Here is a 19,980-nt window from a genome sequence, read left to right as displayed (position 1 = left end):
AGATTTTCATTTCTTTTGGATTTTCTGAGGAAGAGTATTTACTGTGGTTTCATTGAACTTTAAGACAAGAAAGAGCCTGAAGTTTCTCACCACAGTGAGAAAGGAGGGTCTTTTTAATGCTTGACTTCTTAAAGATTTCAGTGATTTTTTTCATTCTCTCACCATTGTTAGAAATGTTCTGGGAAGACCAAAGCTTCTAGTGACAGCTTTCCTGGTGACATTTAGCAAGCATTACACAACAGACTTCTAAACTTAAACTAGGCTGTGTTTTTGTCTGAGAGAAAGCACCAATATTGCATACAGGTCTTGGCATGTTTCTGCTGAATTGGGAAATAAGCTGGTGAAGTCCATGTACTGCATCCAGCATCCTTTTCAGTGAATAGTCACAGTATTCAGACTGGCCTGTGGTGGCAGTTGTAAATGAAAAAACTAAATGCGTCTATGTTGGCAAGCTGCTACAATGGAAAAGTAGCTCAGAGCTGTGTAAAAAATGTAAAGTTGAGTCCTGCAAACTTCCAGTAAAATGAAAGTGTTGCTTTTAAGTTACTCATGAAAATAGTGACTCCTCCATCAGCTTGAATGATCCTGTCTGGATAAGCAGTCTGGTAAGTGTTTTTTATGTAATTTAAGAGCACTGTGATAGAAAAAAATAGAATTCTTTTTCCCCAGTCTGTGACTAATTAGCTCGTGGGCATTTTATGAAAGCTATTGTCTTTTAACTGTCAATGTATCTCTTCAGTGAACCCAAAGGCAGTCCTGCTGAGCAAAATAAGTCTGCTTGTGCACCAAGGACAACTTCAGAAGGGAGTCATAAAAGCCCTGAAGGAGAAAGGCGGATTAAACCTGTATTTTGGCTTCTGTTATGTCAGACGCATGCTATGGAAGAGCCGGCAGAGCAGAGGAAATAACCTACTTAGTTTTGACCAAAATAAAACTTTGTTTTGAAAGAGTTAGATTGACTTAGGCTGAATTGTCTTGGTGCTGATATGCCCTTTAAGTCCCACTGATTCATTGTTTGGAAAGTAGGGACTGTTATTGTTGTCTTGCATAACAGCTTTGAAGCTTTGGTTTACTCCCTGGCTCTGCTAGATTTTTTGTTTGTTTTCCTCTGTCTACAGGCAGTTGTCCTTCCTCCTTCCGTCTTTTGACCATGCTGCTGTATCTGTGCCTCCTGCAGTGGCCATCATTGCCTTTGTCGGGGTGGGGGAGTTTTATTAACTAATCTGGGCAAGCTGATTCTTCCATGTTCAGCACTTCTGCACCCATCTTCCTTTTCCAGGCACTCGTCAACAGCTTCTTTTTATAAGCCAGTGCTGCAATTTCATGACTATGAGTCCTGGCAGAACCAAGGTAGAAGCTATGACATCTCTGTGAATGATAGCAAACAAATTGGGAATTTTGGAACCCCTTCCAGGTTCTGGAGTAAAATAGTTTGGTTTGGTGATCCACCAGAAGGCAAAGGGCTCTGTTTCAGGGCAACTCTGGGGATATTAGCTGGACTAAGCAAGTATTTACATCTTCCTCCTGAATAAGAAGGACAATAAAAGAATATCTTGTTTTTTCATATTCTAGCAGTGATTGACAGTGCTCTTTAAAAAAAGCTGGTTTTTTCAGTTGCTGAGCACTGTCTTGTTTTGTTTGAGGTTTTGTTTTTCCAGTGAGGGGAGGGGTGAGAATAATTACTTGAAAGACTATAGTGTCAAATGTGAGGCAAATTCAAATACTTCCTCTTATTCTGGATTGTTTAATGCCTTATATAAGTTGGTGACATATGGAAAGATTCGTTATAGTTGCATCTGTTTAAGAGAAATGTTTATATTGCTAGAAGTACTGATGGCTCTCTGTTCAAAGCACTAAGATTTACAGAAAGCCTGGAAATGTTTTGAGGGTTTAGTTTTACCCTTAATTAATTATTTCATTTTGATGAAAACAAGATGTATGCTACATGATCAAATTTATAATATGGTGCATTGACTTGAAGTTAAAAATCTTTGGCTTTGGTAAATTGTTATGCTTTAGCAAACTGAAAGTAATCGTGCTGATTTACAGCATGTGAGAATCTGACCCTAACTCTTCAGACTGTGTAGTCAGATGTAGTTGTAGCGCACTCTTAACAGTAATGTTCTCTTTACTGGAGCTACTGAAAATGAAAATTACTGGAAGTATTGAAAAGAAATTCAGTAGTCTCTGCTGGAATGAATCACCCCTCTGGAGTAAATAGTAGAGCCATTATTCTCTCTGTAGTACCTGTTGCATTTAAAACATAGCCATATTTGCTATGAAACACAAAGCTTGAAACTGCACTGTACATCCTTCTGCCCCAAAGAAACTACTGCCAAACTTCATTTTGTTGCAGAGGTTGCTGCTCTGGTTGCACCAGGCGAGTAGTGAGGTAAAAAATGCCTATGATGTCACCTTCCAAAGGGGTCCACTGAATCCCAGCAGTTCCCTAGGAAACAAAAACTAAATCCTACTCTTGGTGCTTGTCACTCTGGAGTTTGCTGCCATGACACAGTTGGCTCTTGGAACCATCTGCTAATAATGCAGGCTCTGACCAAAGCTACCACAAGGTACATCTCCTTTGGCCACCTGTAGGAGGCTGGACTTCCCGTGTACACCTTCTGGACTTCTTGTGTACCCTTTTGTGGCAATCAGAGTTTGGGGCAGTTGTGGCTTGCTGCAGTCCCATTACAGCTAAGTCTGAAAATGTATGGTGGGAAGTATTAAGGGGCATGGTCCTGTCTTTTCAGAGACCTGTCAGTCTTTGATTGGCAGAAAACGTTGCTTCTTGTAGATGCTGGGACTTGTTCAGATGAAAAAAAGGTGTGACTACAGATGAGTTTCATTTGATGTGTGAAATACAGTAAAAGGTTGAAGGTTGTCATATGAGAAAGGAGGATAGAGATTCTTGGAGTGCGGAAGTTTAGTTATGAATACAGAGACACACTTCGGAGTAGGCATACTTTAGATGCCTGATGAGGACTTTGTCCATGTTTCTCCATCCTTTGCTTCAGGTTGTTTTTTTTTAATAGCCTTTTTAAGATGACGTGTTTAGATAGAGATAATCTATAACACTTTTAGACACCTGTTGTTGAAAAAAACCGAATTGGTCAGTACTTAATCTGGTAGAAACTTTATTTTATTTCATCATATAAAATTTTTATGTGCTTAGGAAGATACAAACAATATTCCCCTGGCCACCCAAGTCTAATGCCAGAGTCAGTTGGTAACCATAACTACAGCCTTTTCTTAGCCTTGCCTTTCTGAGCATCTTAGTAGAAGACAGATATAAACAAAGATATTGTGCATGGGAGATTCCCATTGGAACTGAAAGTTGGCATTCATAATGTGTGAAATGCTAAAATAAAAACACAGTGACTGTGTGCCTGGGACTTGGTGTCAGATAAAAGCGATAGAGGGAAGCAATGAACTCAGTCAAGACTGCACATGGATTTGTGGCAGTGTGGGGGATTGTGCTACACAACTCTTCCATTAACAGTCCACAACATCCTCTGCAAAGGCGGGTAGTGAGATGAGAGCTCATGCTGACACCAGCTGCTGAGGATTACAGAAGTATATTTCAGTCTATCATTTTATTGCTTGGGGTGGGTGAATGTAAAGTGATGGTTGTGTAGGGGTGGAAAATTTATCCTACAAGCTGCTGAGTCTTTAGTCAGTTTTCACAGGTTGGCAGGAAAGGACCTTAGACTTGTAATGTGCATCCAGGGAAATATGTGCCCGTTGTGTAACTGTCAAAAAAAGGCAACTTGAATGCTAGCATTATTAGGAAAAGACGGGAGGAGTGGCACAAAAGCTACCTCCGTGCCACAGTATAAAATCAGCATGCTGGCTCTGTCTGTACAACGACTGAGCTGCTGCCAAGTCTGTAGGTGTCTGATGCAGCATTAGATCTTGAACGTGACATTTTCCTTTCTCTATTTTATTTTAGTCCTCTTGTAATTCTTTCAAGTAATCTTTGTACATTTATAGGGCTTTTTGTAGAGGACTGTAGAGATTTTCCATTTATGTAATACTCCTACATACTGACTATCCATTCTGGTAAACTCTCCAAGACAGGGACTTCTTCCAAGTCTTACATTTAACAAGATGGCTCAGAGAATTACTGCACTTTATTTAGTTGTATTTATATTCACATTAATAAGCTGGGTATGTTCTTTAATGCATTGCACTTAAATTTTTCCAGAAATGAAAAATTTATTGTGCTCTCATAGCTGGGAAAAAGAATTCTGAGTTTCTAAGCCAATTTGTGACTGATTTAATGTTTCGTTTCAAAAACAAGATTAAGCCCTCTAGTCAACTAGGTCCTTCAGTAATCTGTAATCTTTGTTAAAAGATTAGAAGAAACTTGGCAGGCACTTGCTGAGAGTTGAAGTTGGTGAAAGTGAGCAGAATGCAAGCAAGATACAGCAGTCACAAATAATGCCAAACGAAATGAAATTATTTGCCAAGTTGTCCAGGCAATACTGAGGAGCTGTGGTGCTGTCACTTTATGCCAGAATATGACATGTTCCCTTGTGGTGGCTCTGTGACAGGCCGTGCCAGCTGCCTGAAGCGTGTCTTGTTTCCTGTGAGTACTGGAGTTTGCTGTGTGCCAGCATGCACAGCGCTGTGCTTGGAGTGAGCGCTTGGCTGCAGGAGCTCCCCTCTGTCTTCCAGGATAGATTGGTGCAGGAGCTGTCTCTTTTTGAGAGTCCTCACAGGACTTGTGGCAATGATCATGTTGGTGGCTGTGGTGTGACTAGCACACTGCAAGCAGCAAAACCCAAGCACTCTGCAGTGAGGACAGCAGGAGGGAATTGTTGCAAGAAGCAGATTGGTACTGCTGGTTGTAGTGCTGGAGCGAGTTAACTGAGACATAAAAACCTGAGGCAGAGGGGCACAGGTGACTGGCAGGAAAACGGACAAATCCAGACAACAGAGGGTTGGAGGAGGAACTGCAAGTCACTTTACAGGTACTTTTGTTAAGCTCAAAACGAGTGCTCTCTCTGAGTAGATCCACAGTAAATCTTGTGTTGAACTGAGTTCCAGGAGAGTATCAAATCCATTTTGTTCTTGTGTTGATATTCATTTATCTTCCCCGGAGACCAATTTTGTAGTTGTACTTATAAAAATGTTTAGCAAATGCAAAGTTAGACTTCAGTGTTAAAGGTAAAAGAAGAAATTAAATAAAACCCAACATGCTGAAATACAAATATACAAATAAATTTCTGTTTGAAAACCACCAAAACTGAATTATGGTGAGTATTTTCCCAAAGAGGAAAAACAAAAGTAAATTTTAACTTCTAGATTTTTTTCCTCAGGACTGAGTAATCTTTTCAAAAAGGGGAGAAGGTTATTTGTTATATCCGGTATTTCATGAGCAATTCTCACACACACACCATTTGAATGGGACGCCAAAACATAGCTAAAGTTCCTGCACGGAACTGTTTTCTTCTTCCCTCTTGTGGAATCTGCTTTGAATTCTGTCTTTAGGACAGAGAGAAAAATGCTGATGTGGAAAAAGTGTGACATATTGGAGGGTATAAATAGCCATCATTTTTCTAGGAAGTGTTACACAGCTCATGAGTTACAGTGATTCCCAGTTTTATGTCCTGCCTTGCTGGGGAGGCCTGGAGAGAGATGTTTTCTATTTCTTGTCAAATGTATGTTGGAGAGTTGCTGGCTGTATTTTCCATGAGATGCCATATGTATGCGTGGCCTTTATTAAAATACCAAGTCAAACAGAATGTGGTAGGAAAAGTGGCCCAGGACGTGATGACTTATGGGCAGAGCCTGCTGTAAAGCCAGATCTCGTGCTCCATATGGGAGCAGGACTGTGATGCCCAATGGCCAAATGGCTTCTTGTTGAACATTGGCAATACTTAATTTTTCACAAGAAGGAAGTAATTTTTTATTGAATAGTAGAAAGCCTCAAGGTAAAGCCCCCAAAACTTTTAAATAAATGTTCTGTGCAGTGTCTGAAATGTGCAACTGAATTTGCTTTCTTTTGACTTAGACAACCTATAGATATCTGCTTGTAGCTCATCACAGTGTTTGTATGAATCAAGAAATCGTCATTCTTTCAAGGGATCAGCCTGTCCTCCTTCCTTTAAGTGCTTTTTCCTCAGAATTTTTTACTTCATCTACTGAAACTTCACACACAGTGTCTTCTGGCTTGTTTTTCCTAATGAAAGGTCATCCCTTAAAACCCACAAAACCTCTCCAAGCTGTCAGCTCTTAAGACTTAATTAAGTCTCTCTGAAACTATTGATAGGAATGTAGGATTCTGCCACCTCCCCCCGCCCCCCAATATTGTTAATGCTTCAATTTTGCTGCCATTTTGGGTTTATTTCTTTCTGTGTGGAATGTGCATAACGAAAACAAAATGTTGACTTGTAGGAGTAATTTCACCCCCTGAGGAATGTGACAGGCAGAGGAGGAGTTGTGTGAGTAGCTCCTGAAAAACGTCTGAAAGTCTTTCACAGACAATGTTACCTGCTATGTTTGGACACTGCTTATCTCCCGCTGTTTGTCTCCTGATATTCCTTAATTTGATTATTTGCAAATGCTTCCATTTTCTGGTTCACATTTTAGGAAACTAATCGTTTTCTGTGTTGTCTTCTTCTGTATGCACTCAAACAAAATTTTTGTGCACCTTCCTGTTTTACTCCTTGTCCGAAACATTCATTCACTGTTTGGTTTTATTGCTTCTCTGAAGTTGCTAACTTAGTATTTTTTTCTGTGTCATGAGATGTTTCCTTATCTGAACCATATGTTACTGTCTTTATGCAGGACCATGTTCTGCAGTATTTGTCAGTACAAAAAGAAAATTGTGGTATTGGACTTGGGTTGTCTAAATAAGTAGAGAACAACTCTAAAGGTCCATGGGAGGAGCAACTCTTCCATCAGCTGGTTGTCTGAATTTCCCTCAGGTGTTTGTGCAGGGCTCAGTTAACTTGTGCATTGAGTTTGTGTGCAATTAAATCTAATAGCCACTTGGAAAGGGTGGTCTTGCAGACCACCCTCTTGCAGACTTCAGCTGCCCGCTGCATTTTGCAGATCATAAAATTCTTGTGATCAATATGCACCAACATGCTCTCTGCTTTCCTTTCTAGACAGCCTGCTTCTGAGCTAGAAAAATGAGGGAAAACAGTTTCGTTTCACTGAATTTCATTAGTCACTGCTGATTCCTCCTTGGCTAGCTCTCACCTCTTTATGAAGTTCTTGAGATCTTCCTGTTTATATTTGAAGCTTCATACTCTACTTTTCATGGGTCAGAGCCGTGAGAACCTTTGTGACAATGCTTCTGTCTTCAGAGGGCATTTCCCTCACCTATCCAGGTCAGATAAACTTTGGGCACCACTAGGAGACAAGTGACAAGGTCACCTGAACAAGTTGCTGAAGCAGATGTCTTTGGGGTGTGAGTGTAGGTGGTAAAGGGCAAGTGGCCTTTTCTCCTGTAGCTTCTACAAACCTGCTCTCACTACAAGCAGGTGACCCTACTAAGAACATCAGTAGAAATACTGCTGACAACCTAAGGAAAGAATCATTATATTACCACTATGTCTGTGTTGAGATAACACATCAGTGATGAGATTCACCAGTTCTCTGTATGGACTCATACCTGTTTTCTGGAGGAGGAGATGCATCTTTGCTCTGCCTGGACAATGACTTTGCTTTCTTTGGTCTTCTCTGTGCTCTTCCCCACCATAGAGATCACCTCCAAATCTGTTAAGCAACTGCATTTACAGCTGCAAGAATCATCCTTGCTTTGACCGTTTCCTTCTCTGATGTGCTCTATTTGGTTGGAAGCAACCATAAACCTTAGAGATGCACGTAACATTTCACAGCACGCTGCAGAAAATTCAGTTCTGCTCCTTCCCACTTTATTTCCTCAGTGCAATAATCATTCCAGTTTCAACCATGGATGATGAATAACAAGTTTGAACACAGTAGAGACTTGCACTGCTTTTTTTCCTCACTTGCAGATTAATGTAAAAACAATATGCCTGCTGCTCATGTTAAGATGAGTACTGAGAAGAAAGGTGTCATCCTTTTTGTGGTACCAAAAGGAATTTTTTCTTTGTATGGGCTGGCAATAAACCATTTAGATTTTAATGGATTTTAATGTTTTAGTTAGCCTGGAAGAAGCAATGTTATGCAATCAAAAGTCAATGAGCTGGAGAAAGGGGAGGAGAGGAAATTCACTGCTTTTGGTGGCACTAGCACATAGAGGTCAGTGGCAGCAATGGACTGCAGATGGGAAGTTTGAAGCACTTGGGGTGTTGCCAAATACTTGTGCAACTTAGGAAGTGGTACACTGCTTATGAAAAGCAGGAATGGGAAAACCCCCTGTGTACAGCAACAGCTGCCACTGGCAAGTGATCTTCTGCCCTGGCACTGGGAGAGATCTGAGCTTCCACTCAAGAGGTCAGGACCTGATCATCTGCACAAGGCTTCATGCTTGAACTGGTGGAGAATAATTCTGAAAGAAAGAAAGAAAATTCTAAATCCAAAGCTGCATGGCTTATTAGTTCCTAATTAATCAGAGGTGGTGGGAATGAAATAAACAATCCCTTGTATTCTTTGCACAGCTTAATGTAACGGAAATTCATGGTATGAAGCTGTGGAAAATATCCCCTCCATGAGAAATGATCTTTTAAAACATTGTCAGGCTTGAAATCATGCTTTGTGGAGCTTGGATGGAATTATAAATCTGTAATAAAAAAAATAGTTAGTTACTCTTGACTTTCAAAGCTGCCTACAATTGGCGACCTTGAATTTTGTCTCGGCCATCCATAATACTCAGTTTGTAACAATACTTTATTTTCTCACATTTATGTCACATGCACTAGCTTGTAGAATAATTAACTTGCAAACATGTCTTTCTGCTTTGGCTACGTCAAAGAGCTGTTTTGGACTGTTTAAAACTTCTCTTGAAATTCAAGAACTCATTTTGGTACTCATGGAGAGAGTGAGGTGTGGGAGGACATGGCTTGCGGTAGGCTTGTACTGTTTTGGGATAAACTTCCTATTCCATTGGCAGCATCTTAGCAGTAAAACAACTTGGAGTTAGTGCACTGTGTATGGCCTAAAACCTAGGGGATAACAAATGTGTTTAAAAAGATGTATTCCTAATTGTATTTGACTCCATTTTTGGTTTTGTTTGATTGTTTGTGTTTCTTAAAGTCCCTTGCTTGTGAAGAGTTGCTCATGGTTCTTATTTTATTTCCACAGTTTGCAACTTCATGTCTCACGAAAAGTGCCTCAAGAATGTCAAGATACCATGCTCGTGTATTGCTCCCAGCCTTGTAAGGGTGAGTAAAGAGACACTGGCTTGTCTCTTTCTTGGGGTAATACCACACATTTATCACTAATGAACATAGTGTCATATAGCAGTGTTTTTTTCATATGGTAATGCAAAAATTTTGTTAGTCATCACTGAAGCTTTTATCTCACAGGCAAAGCTACACTTCCTTTGAGAAGTCTGCTATGAGCAAGTGTAGATAGTCTCTTTTGAAGACTAGTTATTTGCGTTCTTTAAATGTTACTAGATGTTCTTACTGTGTGTCATTACCTGGAAGTCTGGCAATATTGGAGAGAATGAGTGATGTAAATTGCACCATATGCCATAAAAATGAATTACGTGTATCACCAATCTTTTTACAGCTATTACATATTAAGGTGGTCTGCCTAGAAAAAGGAGCTATGTTTGTCTTATATTGATTGCTGCATTTTAAGAATCTTCATGTTTATTGTGTCTAGGGAATAAAATCATTGCATTGTAAGTATAGGATTTGAAAGCCAAAAAAAGAGGGCTGGACTTCAGTTCATCACAGTAGTTCAAAATTGATTTCGGTAAGTAATAAAGTACTTGCTTTAAGATGTCCTGTGACCTTCTCCCACAGGACTTCTTGTGTAAGAGATTGATTCAAAAGTTGTGAAGCATGAATCAACTTTACAGAAGATAATAGGATGTCACTAAGGTATTAAGAAGCTAAACTGAAAAGAAAACAAAGTGTGTTACCCACTTTGGAAAGGATGACAGAAGAGGAACAAAAGGGAAGAAGGACATGAGAAATTTACTAGAGAAGTAGTAAAACACTACAAATACCTTATGGAGCCCCAGGCAAAAGTGAATGAGACATGGCTGTAAAATCAGTCATGTTCATTACAGACCTTGCTGACTCAAAGCACATTTATGGGAATCCATTCTGCAGACCTGTGAAGGGGAGCTGATTCCCTTTTTTGTGTCGTAAAATGTTTTACAAGTTCCTCTGTGTTGTGGAAGCATGTGTAGGGGGTTAGATGTGGAGGTTTGAAAACAATGTGCAATTTGAGTTACAGGGATTAGATAGAGAGAAATTACCCTTTGTTTTTTTTCAATATGCTTTGTCTAAGTGATAAAGCTGCTAGGCTTTGCCAATGGCAAAGCTTCGCTTTTTCTCTTTGCTTTTCTTCTTTCCTTACATACCTTTCATCTTGAGAGGTGTCAAAAAGGTGTCTGATACATAGAAATTTGCCAGTGAAACATTAAGAAATACTACTGTAAGTCTTAGAACCCATGGTAAAGGGACAGATAGGTAGTGAGAAATGCTTTTACTAAGAATTAGCATCTTCTGCTGTTTCAATATGCTGGCATTCAGTTGTAGCAAAAAGAATAGTGAATCAGATGATATAACTATCTGCAAACGCCTTTAGGGGGATGGCAAAAATCCAACTGGAAAACTAATTTAATTCAGAGTGTGGGTGTTGCAAACATTTATGACTTCTTCTTTTGTGGATTTGCTCTAAATTTAATTCATTGCTCGAAATAGTATTTGCTCCTTTGCTTTTATATGGTAAAAATCCTCTATTTAAACTTACTAATGCTTCCATTTGCATCAGTTGTAAACGTCAGTGTAATTTTTTTCTCTCTTGTCAGTCCCTGTAATCTATCTGCCCCAAAACATAATTTTTAATCTTGTGATTTATCTGTAAACAATAAACACAAATTGTACTGCACAGGGAGGATAGTTATTTGGTCGTGTTGTCCTTTGTTTGCAGTTCAGCCAGTGTTGCTGTATTTAGCCGCAAGGAGTCTTCTGTGTTTTCTGTCTTGAGCTGTAATGATTTTATTTTGAAAACTGTGGATTGTACTGTTCGTTCTGGACAGTCATGTCCTCTTGATGTGGTCATCCAAGTTGCATTAATCCTGATCAGCTGTACAAGTGAAGTCTACCATATGGGAGACATCGTTTTGCATGCGGGCTCTGTCAAAGCAAATACCAGACTTGGCATTTGTGTAAAAAATAGAGCAAAAAACAAATGACAGCCATTTATACAATTTGTGGAGAGTTTATTTTCTTAATCTCTCCTTTCAGATTATTTATTTATTAAAAGGTCTGACGTAGGAGGGAACACTGGTGGGATTTTTTTCTGATAGTTCTTTCTGTTATGTCAATATTCAGTGTATTACAGAACTGAAATTTTTTTTTACTTGCCTGGATTTCATCTAGAGAAGATGGCAATTGTTAAAGCTCATCAGAATGTGTGTCATTTGATACTAAGTCAACCCACCAGAGAATAATTTTTCAGCAAATGTTTGGTGGAAACTTTTATTCCTGACAGTAGGGTTTCCTTCCCAGGATCAAGTAAAGGCCCACAGAGTCTCAAGCATGCCACAACTGAATCCAGCTTCAGATCGTTTTTGATTAATTCATTCTTAAGGCTAATCTATGAAATTTTTTCTCTATTTTAAATCACTATCACCTGCATTTAGTATTCCAGAGTGGATTCAGGTCATGATGTTTCTAAGCAAGCCTTTGTGGATCAGTCTTCTGAAAAGTTTGCAGGGCATATGATTAGTTCCAATGGTAACCTCTCAGCAACTTTTTCAAATTAAAACTTTCTCTTTTGTACTTTCCAATAAGTATTTACCTACTTTGCAGTACACATTTTTGAAAAAAAAAAGGAAGGGAGGACAAAAAATAATCCACACCTAAACACCAACACAAACCAAAATAACAAAACAAAACCTTTTTGGGGGTTGAAATGTGAAGTTTTGTTTCCCCTTGTTAGGTTGGTATTGAAACTGTATTCCAGCTTCTTAGAAGTGTGTGTGTATTTTCTATATAACTGTTCTTGGAAAACTAAATTAGAATGAGACCACATGAAGAAGGATTTAATGATGTTCAGCATTTGTTATGCTTATTTTTCCTTGTTGGTGTGTTGGTGCATTGCTCTAATGGTTTCAAAACATTTACATTTTAAGAAGGGTTTAAAGTCTGCTCACGAGACTTTATTGTGTGCTTTTGTTCTTAAACCCAGGTTGTCTAGAATGGAAAATGCTAGTCTATGTTATCAGCTTCTGAATCTTTTTGTGCTAAAAATAAAACTTCCCTTTGTAAGGAAAGCTGCTGCATGCATGGGCTGAGGTAAGAAATGGGAAAGCTGTGGTGCTTGCAGGGGTCTCTACTCTTGTCCTTGTCTGCTGACCTGAGTTTCTCCCTCTGATTGCTGGGTTCAGCTGTGTGCAGCATGGTTATTTGGGTCAGGAACAACAATCTGAAAGTAGAACATCTTCCTGGGATGGCCCATAGCAATGGGATGAGGGGAAATGATTTTAAACTAAAAGGGGATGCATTCTGACTACATTTAAGGAAGAAATTTTTACAATAAGGATGGTAAAATACTGTCACATATTGCTCTGAGAGGTGGTGGACACTCCATCCCTGGAGGTCTTCAAGTCTAACTTGGACAGGGCTCTGAGAAACCTGACCCAGTTGAAGGTATCCCTGCTCACTGCACGGGAGTTTGGACTAGATGACCTTTAAAGTTCCTTTCCAACCCAAGCTGTTCTGTGACTCTGTGATTTTACCTGGGCCCTTGCTGGGTAGCACTGACCACCTTCTGTCAAGAAGGTCTCTCACCAGCTCTCCAGCACTTGACCCATACTTGTGTTGCTTCAGCAAGGCTGTTGCTTGGAGACAGTCACGTGGCATAATTTAGAATCCAAATGAGGGTTAAAACTGCTTGCTGCTGGTCTTGGCACTGCACCAAGGTTTTCTCCCTTTTCTCCTTGATGTAGAACCTCAGAGTTTAAGGAAAGGAAGGGCTAGCTCTTCCTAGTTTATAAACTCAGAAGAGTTTATTATGCTCTTTTGAAACTTGATCTGAACTCCCAAATGAACTCTGCAGCTGTATCACTGACTCTTCAGTTTCAGAAGCATTATGAGATGTCACTATGTTTGTTTTAATTCTTAATATTTGTCTTGATAAAATGATATGGACATTGATTTCCTCTGTAGCAATAAAAGCAAGGAGTGAGTGACTTTTGCATATAATTTTTTTCTTTACAGTACTAAAATACTGTAAAATGTAAAAAATACTAGGCCAAACAACTCTTAATTGTAGTGGAAAGCTTTTACACAAGTCTTACTTTTGAGTAGAAGTACCATATAGTTCTTGTTTGAAATAGTATGAGATGAATTATCCATTGCAAAGGGTCCTTGAGATCTTGGAGCAAATGCCCTGTCACAGAGATCTGTAGGATGAAGAAAAATAGTCCCAGATATAGTAGGACAGCATACAGATCTGTGCATCATTCCCTTGCATTAGCCCCAGTTAAAATTTTGATAATTAAGTATTTGATTTCGTCTCTCCTGTCCTATTATATGTTGAGACACCCTTTAACTTTGTATTCTTACTTCATTTCAGAACTACTATATGGGATGCATACTTACATTGCCTTTAAACACCAGCCTATAAATCAAGTGCTCAGAGCAAGAGTGTCAGTTTGGACACAAGTGAAGAGTAGCTGATAGGCATTGTCGCTAAAAGGCAAAAGATAGAGGACATTCCAGAGCACACAGTGCTCTGTAGAAATATTCAAGCTGCTGAAATATTTTGCTACTAAATAAGAGGCTCCAAACAAATCAAAGTGCTATTTATGATTGCTGAGTAATAAGGAAGTAATTGAAAAGATGTCAGTAAAGGCAAAAGTTGAATCACAAAGTTGTTGGCTTCTCTCAGGGAGGGTATAGTCTAGGCCTGGACAGAACAGTCATGAGGGTAAAGGTTTAGGGTGTTGGAGTGAACATTAGAAACTGTAGATAGGGAAGTGATTCTACACTTAAACATCCATACGTGTTTTTGTTTCAGAAACACTATTTTAATTTTTATCAGCAAATTTTTTTGGCCTTACATTTAGAGCAATCTTTGAGAATGACCCCATGTGACTGCCCTTGTGGGCACCTGATGAAGATGGCTGCTTCCAAGCTGCTTGTGCTTATCCTTAAAATGCAACAGTGTTTTTGAACTGCAAGCTAGTGATCTTAAGTTAAATTCCTTTTAATCAACCTTTGGAGGCTGTTTTTGAGAGTGTTAGTATCCTTCTTTCTGTGTACCCTTTCCTACCCCACACTACTTTAGGTCCTGCCACCCTGGTTTGTTAATCTCTCTAATATTTTTTACAAAGTCATGCTAAGTGCAAGTCATCCTGATATGATGGAGAAGGAGATGCACGGGCAAAATAATATGTAGACATAGGCCTAGGAGAAGATTTTAGTAGGTAGTTGCTTTTTAAAACTGCCCAAGGCAGTAGCTGTCACAGTGGTGTCATTTGGTGTATTTGTATTTCTCTCATTGTCTTTGAGCCTGGAAGTCTTTGCCTCATGATTCAACATGAAGCTTTCTTCTGCCTGAGCTGGTAGAAAAGAACCTGCTGCTGGGTGAAAAACAGGCCTTCCTGGAGCTGTATCTTTCCCCCTGCTGAGGCATCCTGAAGACTGCAGACCAGTAGGACAGCCTGGCCTGACTCTACACAAAGTCAGAGAGTCTGGAGAGCAGCTGGGCCACTCTGTACAAAGTGACTCCACCTTAGTGGAAGAGTACTTGAATTCATTATATACTGTTGGTCACATGCTTGATATCCTGTGACATTTCAGGATGAGGAACAATTTTAAAAGGCACTATCAAAAGAAAGCAATTCAAGCCTTTGTTTTTCTTCTAAAGTGTGGGTTTTAAAAGCAGTTTGTTGCTGTTCTTTTTGGTTAATGCAAAACTGCTGTACACCTGCACAGATTGCACTGAAGGAGTTAGAATCTAAGTCTTAGGTTTCTATAGGATCAAATTTTATTACAGGCTGATGGTAACATTTACAGATAAATATTACATTCTCTAATACCTTGCATTCCTTAACAGATGGCAGGAAATAGAACAGGAACTAGCAGTATCTTGTCTCTGAGTGCAGAGTCATTCTGGAGGTCATGCTGTGGGGAGTGTTACCATTATACTTTCTGTTTATATGCTTCTGATCAATATTGTAAGGGCACTTAGATGTCATTTAATGTTATTACTAGAAGGAATTTTCAGTGTTTTTCTGTTGAAATCGATTTTCGTGGTTTTCATAAGGTAATTTAAGTAGATGGATTGGAAAAGCTGTTTTAAACTCTTATAAATTATTAGTATTTTTCTCTTTAGGGCACCTTAGGCTTCTGTGCTTTGCTGTTCTTATGGAGGTGGATATAAACTAGGCAATAACATGTACCATTCTGTATTCTTTCATGATGTCTCACTGGCTTTTCTAGTCCGAGTTTTAAATATTTAATATATATATATATATATTTATATATATATATATATTCATAAAGAATAGGTGCTTGGAACTTGTTCAGCCAAAATGTGTTGGGAGAAACAATATGTAATTGATGTGTTCGTTATATTGTACTTGCTTTTTTACCTGTTCTCTTTTTCCATCTTACTCCCATCCCATTTTCCATCAGGCTCTCTTACTTTTATACCTGTCAGCTTCCAAAGCGTGTTAGAAAGACCACTCACCATAAACAACGGTTTTTTTTACTTGGTTTGTAAGAAAGAAATTAAAGAAACTTTTTTTCCCCTTCTCCATCCCCCTTAACATTTCAGTCAGCAGTTTGTTCCCTTCTTTTTGACAGTGACTTGAGACTTCAGACAATTGCCACCATGGTCTGAACAGCTGAAGAATTTAGGCTTGGTCTCCTTCCCTTGAGTTTTCTAGATAAGTACAGTCAGACCCTGAATAAGTCTGCCTTCTGTCAAAGTCCTTTCTCACAATTTTTCCCAAAATAAAGCATGTTTTTCACATGCTTTTTTTTTTTTTTCAGCAGAACCTCTCTGTGACAATAATGAACAGCCTGTGTTTCTAAGCTAGGCTTAAGCTAAAATAGCCAGACAAATGCCCAGAAGAAGAGTAGCCTGTATTTCAAACCCGGGATGTTGAGAGGATTGAATGCTCATGCTGGGTGTCCAAAGCAGTTTGTTCACCACCTTGGAGCTAAAGGAGGTCTCCCTGTGTCTGATTTCAGGCGAAATTCTTCTCCCTTGGGTGGCTGCATGGTGGTTGAGGCTGTGGCAGGGGTAGGACACTTAAAGATGACACTTGAGACCTGAAGACAGGGATGTGCAGAAAAGCTTGCCTGAAGAAATCCCACCAGAGCTTTTCAGTACTCGTTGCAGTGTCTGGGTCGGGTTCTGCTCACATAGCCTTTTCTTACCAACTTTCTGCACATTAATTCATTCATTCATTGTGCAGGGTGAATTTTGTGCAAGTGGCCTTCTCCCAGCAAACTTTTTTTTTTGGAGCAGCTAGAGTGAGAATACAGCTCTGACGCTTTACCTTCACTATAACTGAGATGAGGTAACTTGTATGTCACTGTAACAGAGGTTTGTTTCTTCCTTCTCTTGAAGAAGTAGCAGGGTGGGCAGGAATTATGAGCCTTAAACTTAATCTGGGATAGTTTAAAACCTGGAGCTTTTGGAGACAATGCTGTTATATATCATATTGGAAATACTAATATGGAGTCTTTTTTGTAGTCTGGCTGTCAGCTCAGCTTGGTAGGGAGCCTGGGATTTGAATGGGCAGTTTCCTGGTCAGTCAGGGACCAAGAGTTCCTCCAGACAATGTGGTCTGCTGGGGCAGTGAGCTGGTGACTCTGTTTCCGTGGTCAGCTGCTGTGCACTATCCTGTTCGTGTTTGGTAATGCAAGTATATTTCATGCGTCTCTTTGTGGTCTTTTATCTCCCAGATTCTGAGGGGTACTGGAGGAACCACATGCTCTGCAGTTTGGGGGTTACTGATTTTTCTTTATTAAACTTCCAACATTGTTCTTTTCTCCTTGTATTGTATCTGGCAAAACTTTATCTCACTTCTTTCATTGTTCGTGCTTGAATTACAGTCTTGTTTGATGTAACTGTCCCCATACTTTCTGAGGCAGAAAATTCATGTGGAAATGGGATATTTATAACTGGAAGCAACTCCTTGCGTCATCAAATTCTGTGTTCACAGTATGTGTCAGATTTGCTGTTAATAGTTCTCAGGAAAACTTTAATATAAAAGGAGAAAAATTCAAATCCTGATGAATAACCTTGAAGGATTTTTTACCAGTATATCTGAGAAGAAAAGCTGCTATCTGTGACTACATGTATCTGAAGTCATTATTTCCAAAGTTTTACTGGGAATGATTAATTTCATTTGAAACCTAAATAATAATTTATCAGCTTTTATCAGAAATGCAATCACAAGATAAACTTGGTGTGTTCATCATATCAAGAAGGGCATGTGAAATGCACAATACTAAATACCTAAATCACAGCAAACTTTTGTGGAACTCATTTGGATTCTAGGACTTTAAACATGCAGTTACATTCCTTCCTTTTGATGTGAATGTCACTTTAGCAAAGCTGTGCATCTTGTGGGAAGAGTAGTCTCTAGAATAGACATGAAGCTTAAGTATGTTTCTTATTTTTTACTTTGCTTCTTTTCATCTGTTGTTCCTTTGATATTATCACTTCCCATCTTCATTATTAATCACTAAGCAAGGAAAAAAATTAAGGTAAGTGGATAAAAAGAATCACATTTGCCAGAACTGTTGGTACAGACGGCTCTCACAAGAGAAAATCGTAGTGTATAATTTTTCAGCCTACAGTCAAATGGAACCTCTGTCTGAATGTACTTCAGGAGCTGGATCTCTGCACCATTCAGGCTTTGAAGCTTTGTATAAGGCAGGGGAAGACCAACCAATCCCTTTGTCCTGATCAGCTAGTGGCCAGGCTGTATTCGGAGGGGAAGTGAAAGGCCTATGGGGAGCAATGAACTGTGGCAGCGCTGAGATGTTAAAAGTTGTCTTGTGTGTGTCTTTAGGGTATTTTGTTCTCCTGTGCGGTAATTACTCTTTAATTGTCCTTGATTCAATTAAGAATGCTTAGAAGAACAACTGTGATTACAGGTAGGTCCCAAAGGAAGCCTTTGGATTCATGTTGTGAATCACCAAGAAGTTAATCAGCACTTAAAAATATATACAATACATATTAATTCCCAAGAATTTAAAAAACAATTGCATAAAAGTATTTAAATATATATATCTAAGTATGATTATTTTTTACAGGATGATTCATCTGTCTGTTTATTCTAGTGCTTATTTAAGTTTACGTTGTGTGTACTGCTCTGTCGTTGCAATACAGAGCAGCTTATATGAACTTTAACTGACACTTTGGAAGTTGAAATTGATGATGTGTTATGCATTCTTCGCTGGCAGGTTCCAGTTGCGCACTGTTTTGGGCCTCCAGGACATTACAAAAAAAAATTTTGCACTGTGTGCAGGAAGTCCCTAGAGTCACCTGCCTTTCGATGTGAAGGTAACTTAAACCCTACTTGTATGGCCATCTGTGTGTCACCCAGTAACCTACAGTTTCCTTACACTGCATACCTCGAGTGCTTGAGATATTTATTATTTATTTATTATCCATTTATTATCTATTCATTGGTCTTGGGAAAGTGTACTTCAAACTAAGGAATAATAAATCAACCAGCTTCGATAAACCACAAACTTTGTCAAACCTGTACACTCTTTTCATCTTTCCTCCAATTTACTTTGAGCAAGTCTGTGGTGGTGTGCAATGAATCCCTGCCTGAGATGGACAAAGAATGAGGAGCTATTATGGCAAAAGAAAGACTTGTCCTGTTGTGGTAATTTATTTCTGTTTCCACTGGAAACTTTAGATACAGAGAATCATCAGGTATTCGTATTTCTAGAAAAGAATGTAGAATTTCCTGTGTTACTAGTCTCAGATATCTGTTACTTGTAATGAGGATGAGGTACCTACAATGGAAAGATATTTGAAAATGTTATTTGTCAAAATAGTACTGCTCTGAGTATTCTGACATGGATTCTCTGAAAAAACAGTAATTAAAGAAATCACCCAAATACCAGATTTTTTATTTGAAATACATGTTGGCATTGGTACATGACTGATTTTGAGGTAGCTCTTCAATTCTCCCTTGTCTTAAATGTCTGTTAGTTGTTCAGTTGAATTGTGAGGTTAAATAGAATTTACCATTTTATAGGAATATTAGCTCTGAACTGTTTAAAAAAAAAGGCTAATGAATGAAGAACTAATTCTTCAGGGAATTGAGTTGCTTCCTAAATTGTTGTTTTGCTAAAGATAATGTCTTATTTAATATTATTTTTCTATGTGTATCTGTAGGGGAAGCAGTCCTCTTTGATCAGGGCATTTAGACTTAAAGTGGCAAAGTATTTCTGTTTCTGCTTTTGTCTGTCAAGTTGGCATAATGGAGCCAAACTGTTCTTCTGACCAGTGGTAATATGTCACTTAGTACAGTTACCACGTGACTTGGATGATTTGGTAGGATGTTCAGTGAGCTATAGGTACCACAGGGGATTTTCTAGTGATCTCTCTTAATGAGACTCAGAATCTGTATGCCGTGAGATAAACATAGAAATTTGAAAAGAAAATAGTTATCACTGTTTATGCCCTCCTAACTATTGCAAATAGCTTTTGTTTAGTAATCCAATTTGGTTAAAACTGTCTAAATTTTGCTTTCATATTCTTACTCTCTTTATTCTACTGCATTTGCATTATATCCAGTTGTTGTGGTTTAAACCCAGCCAGCAGCCAAGCGCCACACACAGCCTCTGCCCCACCAGTGGGATCAAGGAGAGA

At 39.0% G+C, this 19,980-nt stretch overlaps 1 protein-coding gene across 2 annotated transcripts in view; it reads left to right on the top strand.

Annotated features, from left to right (window-relative positions):
* The window catches only part of DGKQ (diacylglycerol kinase theta), an 87,678-nt gene that overhangs the window by 14,954 nt on the left and 52,744 nt on the right, over positions 1-19,980 (top strand). For both annotated transcript variants that reach the window (XR_015799692.1, XM_014888120.2), the window contains exons 2-3: positions 9,238-9,317; positions 18,555-18,654. Coding sequence is in view for 1 of the 2 variants with exons in the window: in XM_014888120.2 (XP_014743606.1) it covers positions 9,238-9,317; positions 18,555-18,654 (180 nt within the window). In the remaining variant the exon portion in view is untranslated. The remainder of the gene's footprint in view (positions 1-9,237; positions 9,318-18,554; positions 18,655-19,980) is intronic.

Source organism: Sturnus vulgaris, chromosome Z (genome assembly GCF_052056855.1).
Source record: "Sturnus vulgaris isolate bStuVul1 chromosome Z, bStuVul1.hap1, whole genome shotgun sequence".
Classification (NCBI taxonomy): domain Eukaryota; kingdom Metazoa; phylum Chordata; class Aves; order Passeriformes; family Sturnidae; genus Sturnus; species Sturnus vulgaris.
Note: the sequence above shows the minus strand (reverse complement) of the source record. Positions and strands in the feature narration are given on the sequence as shown.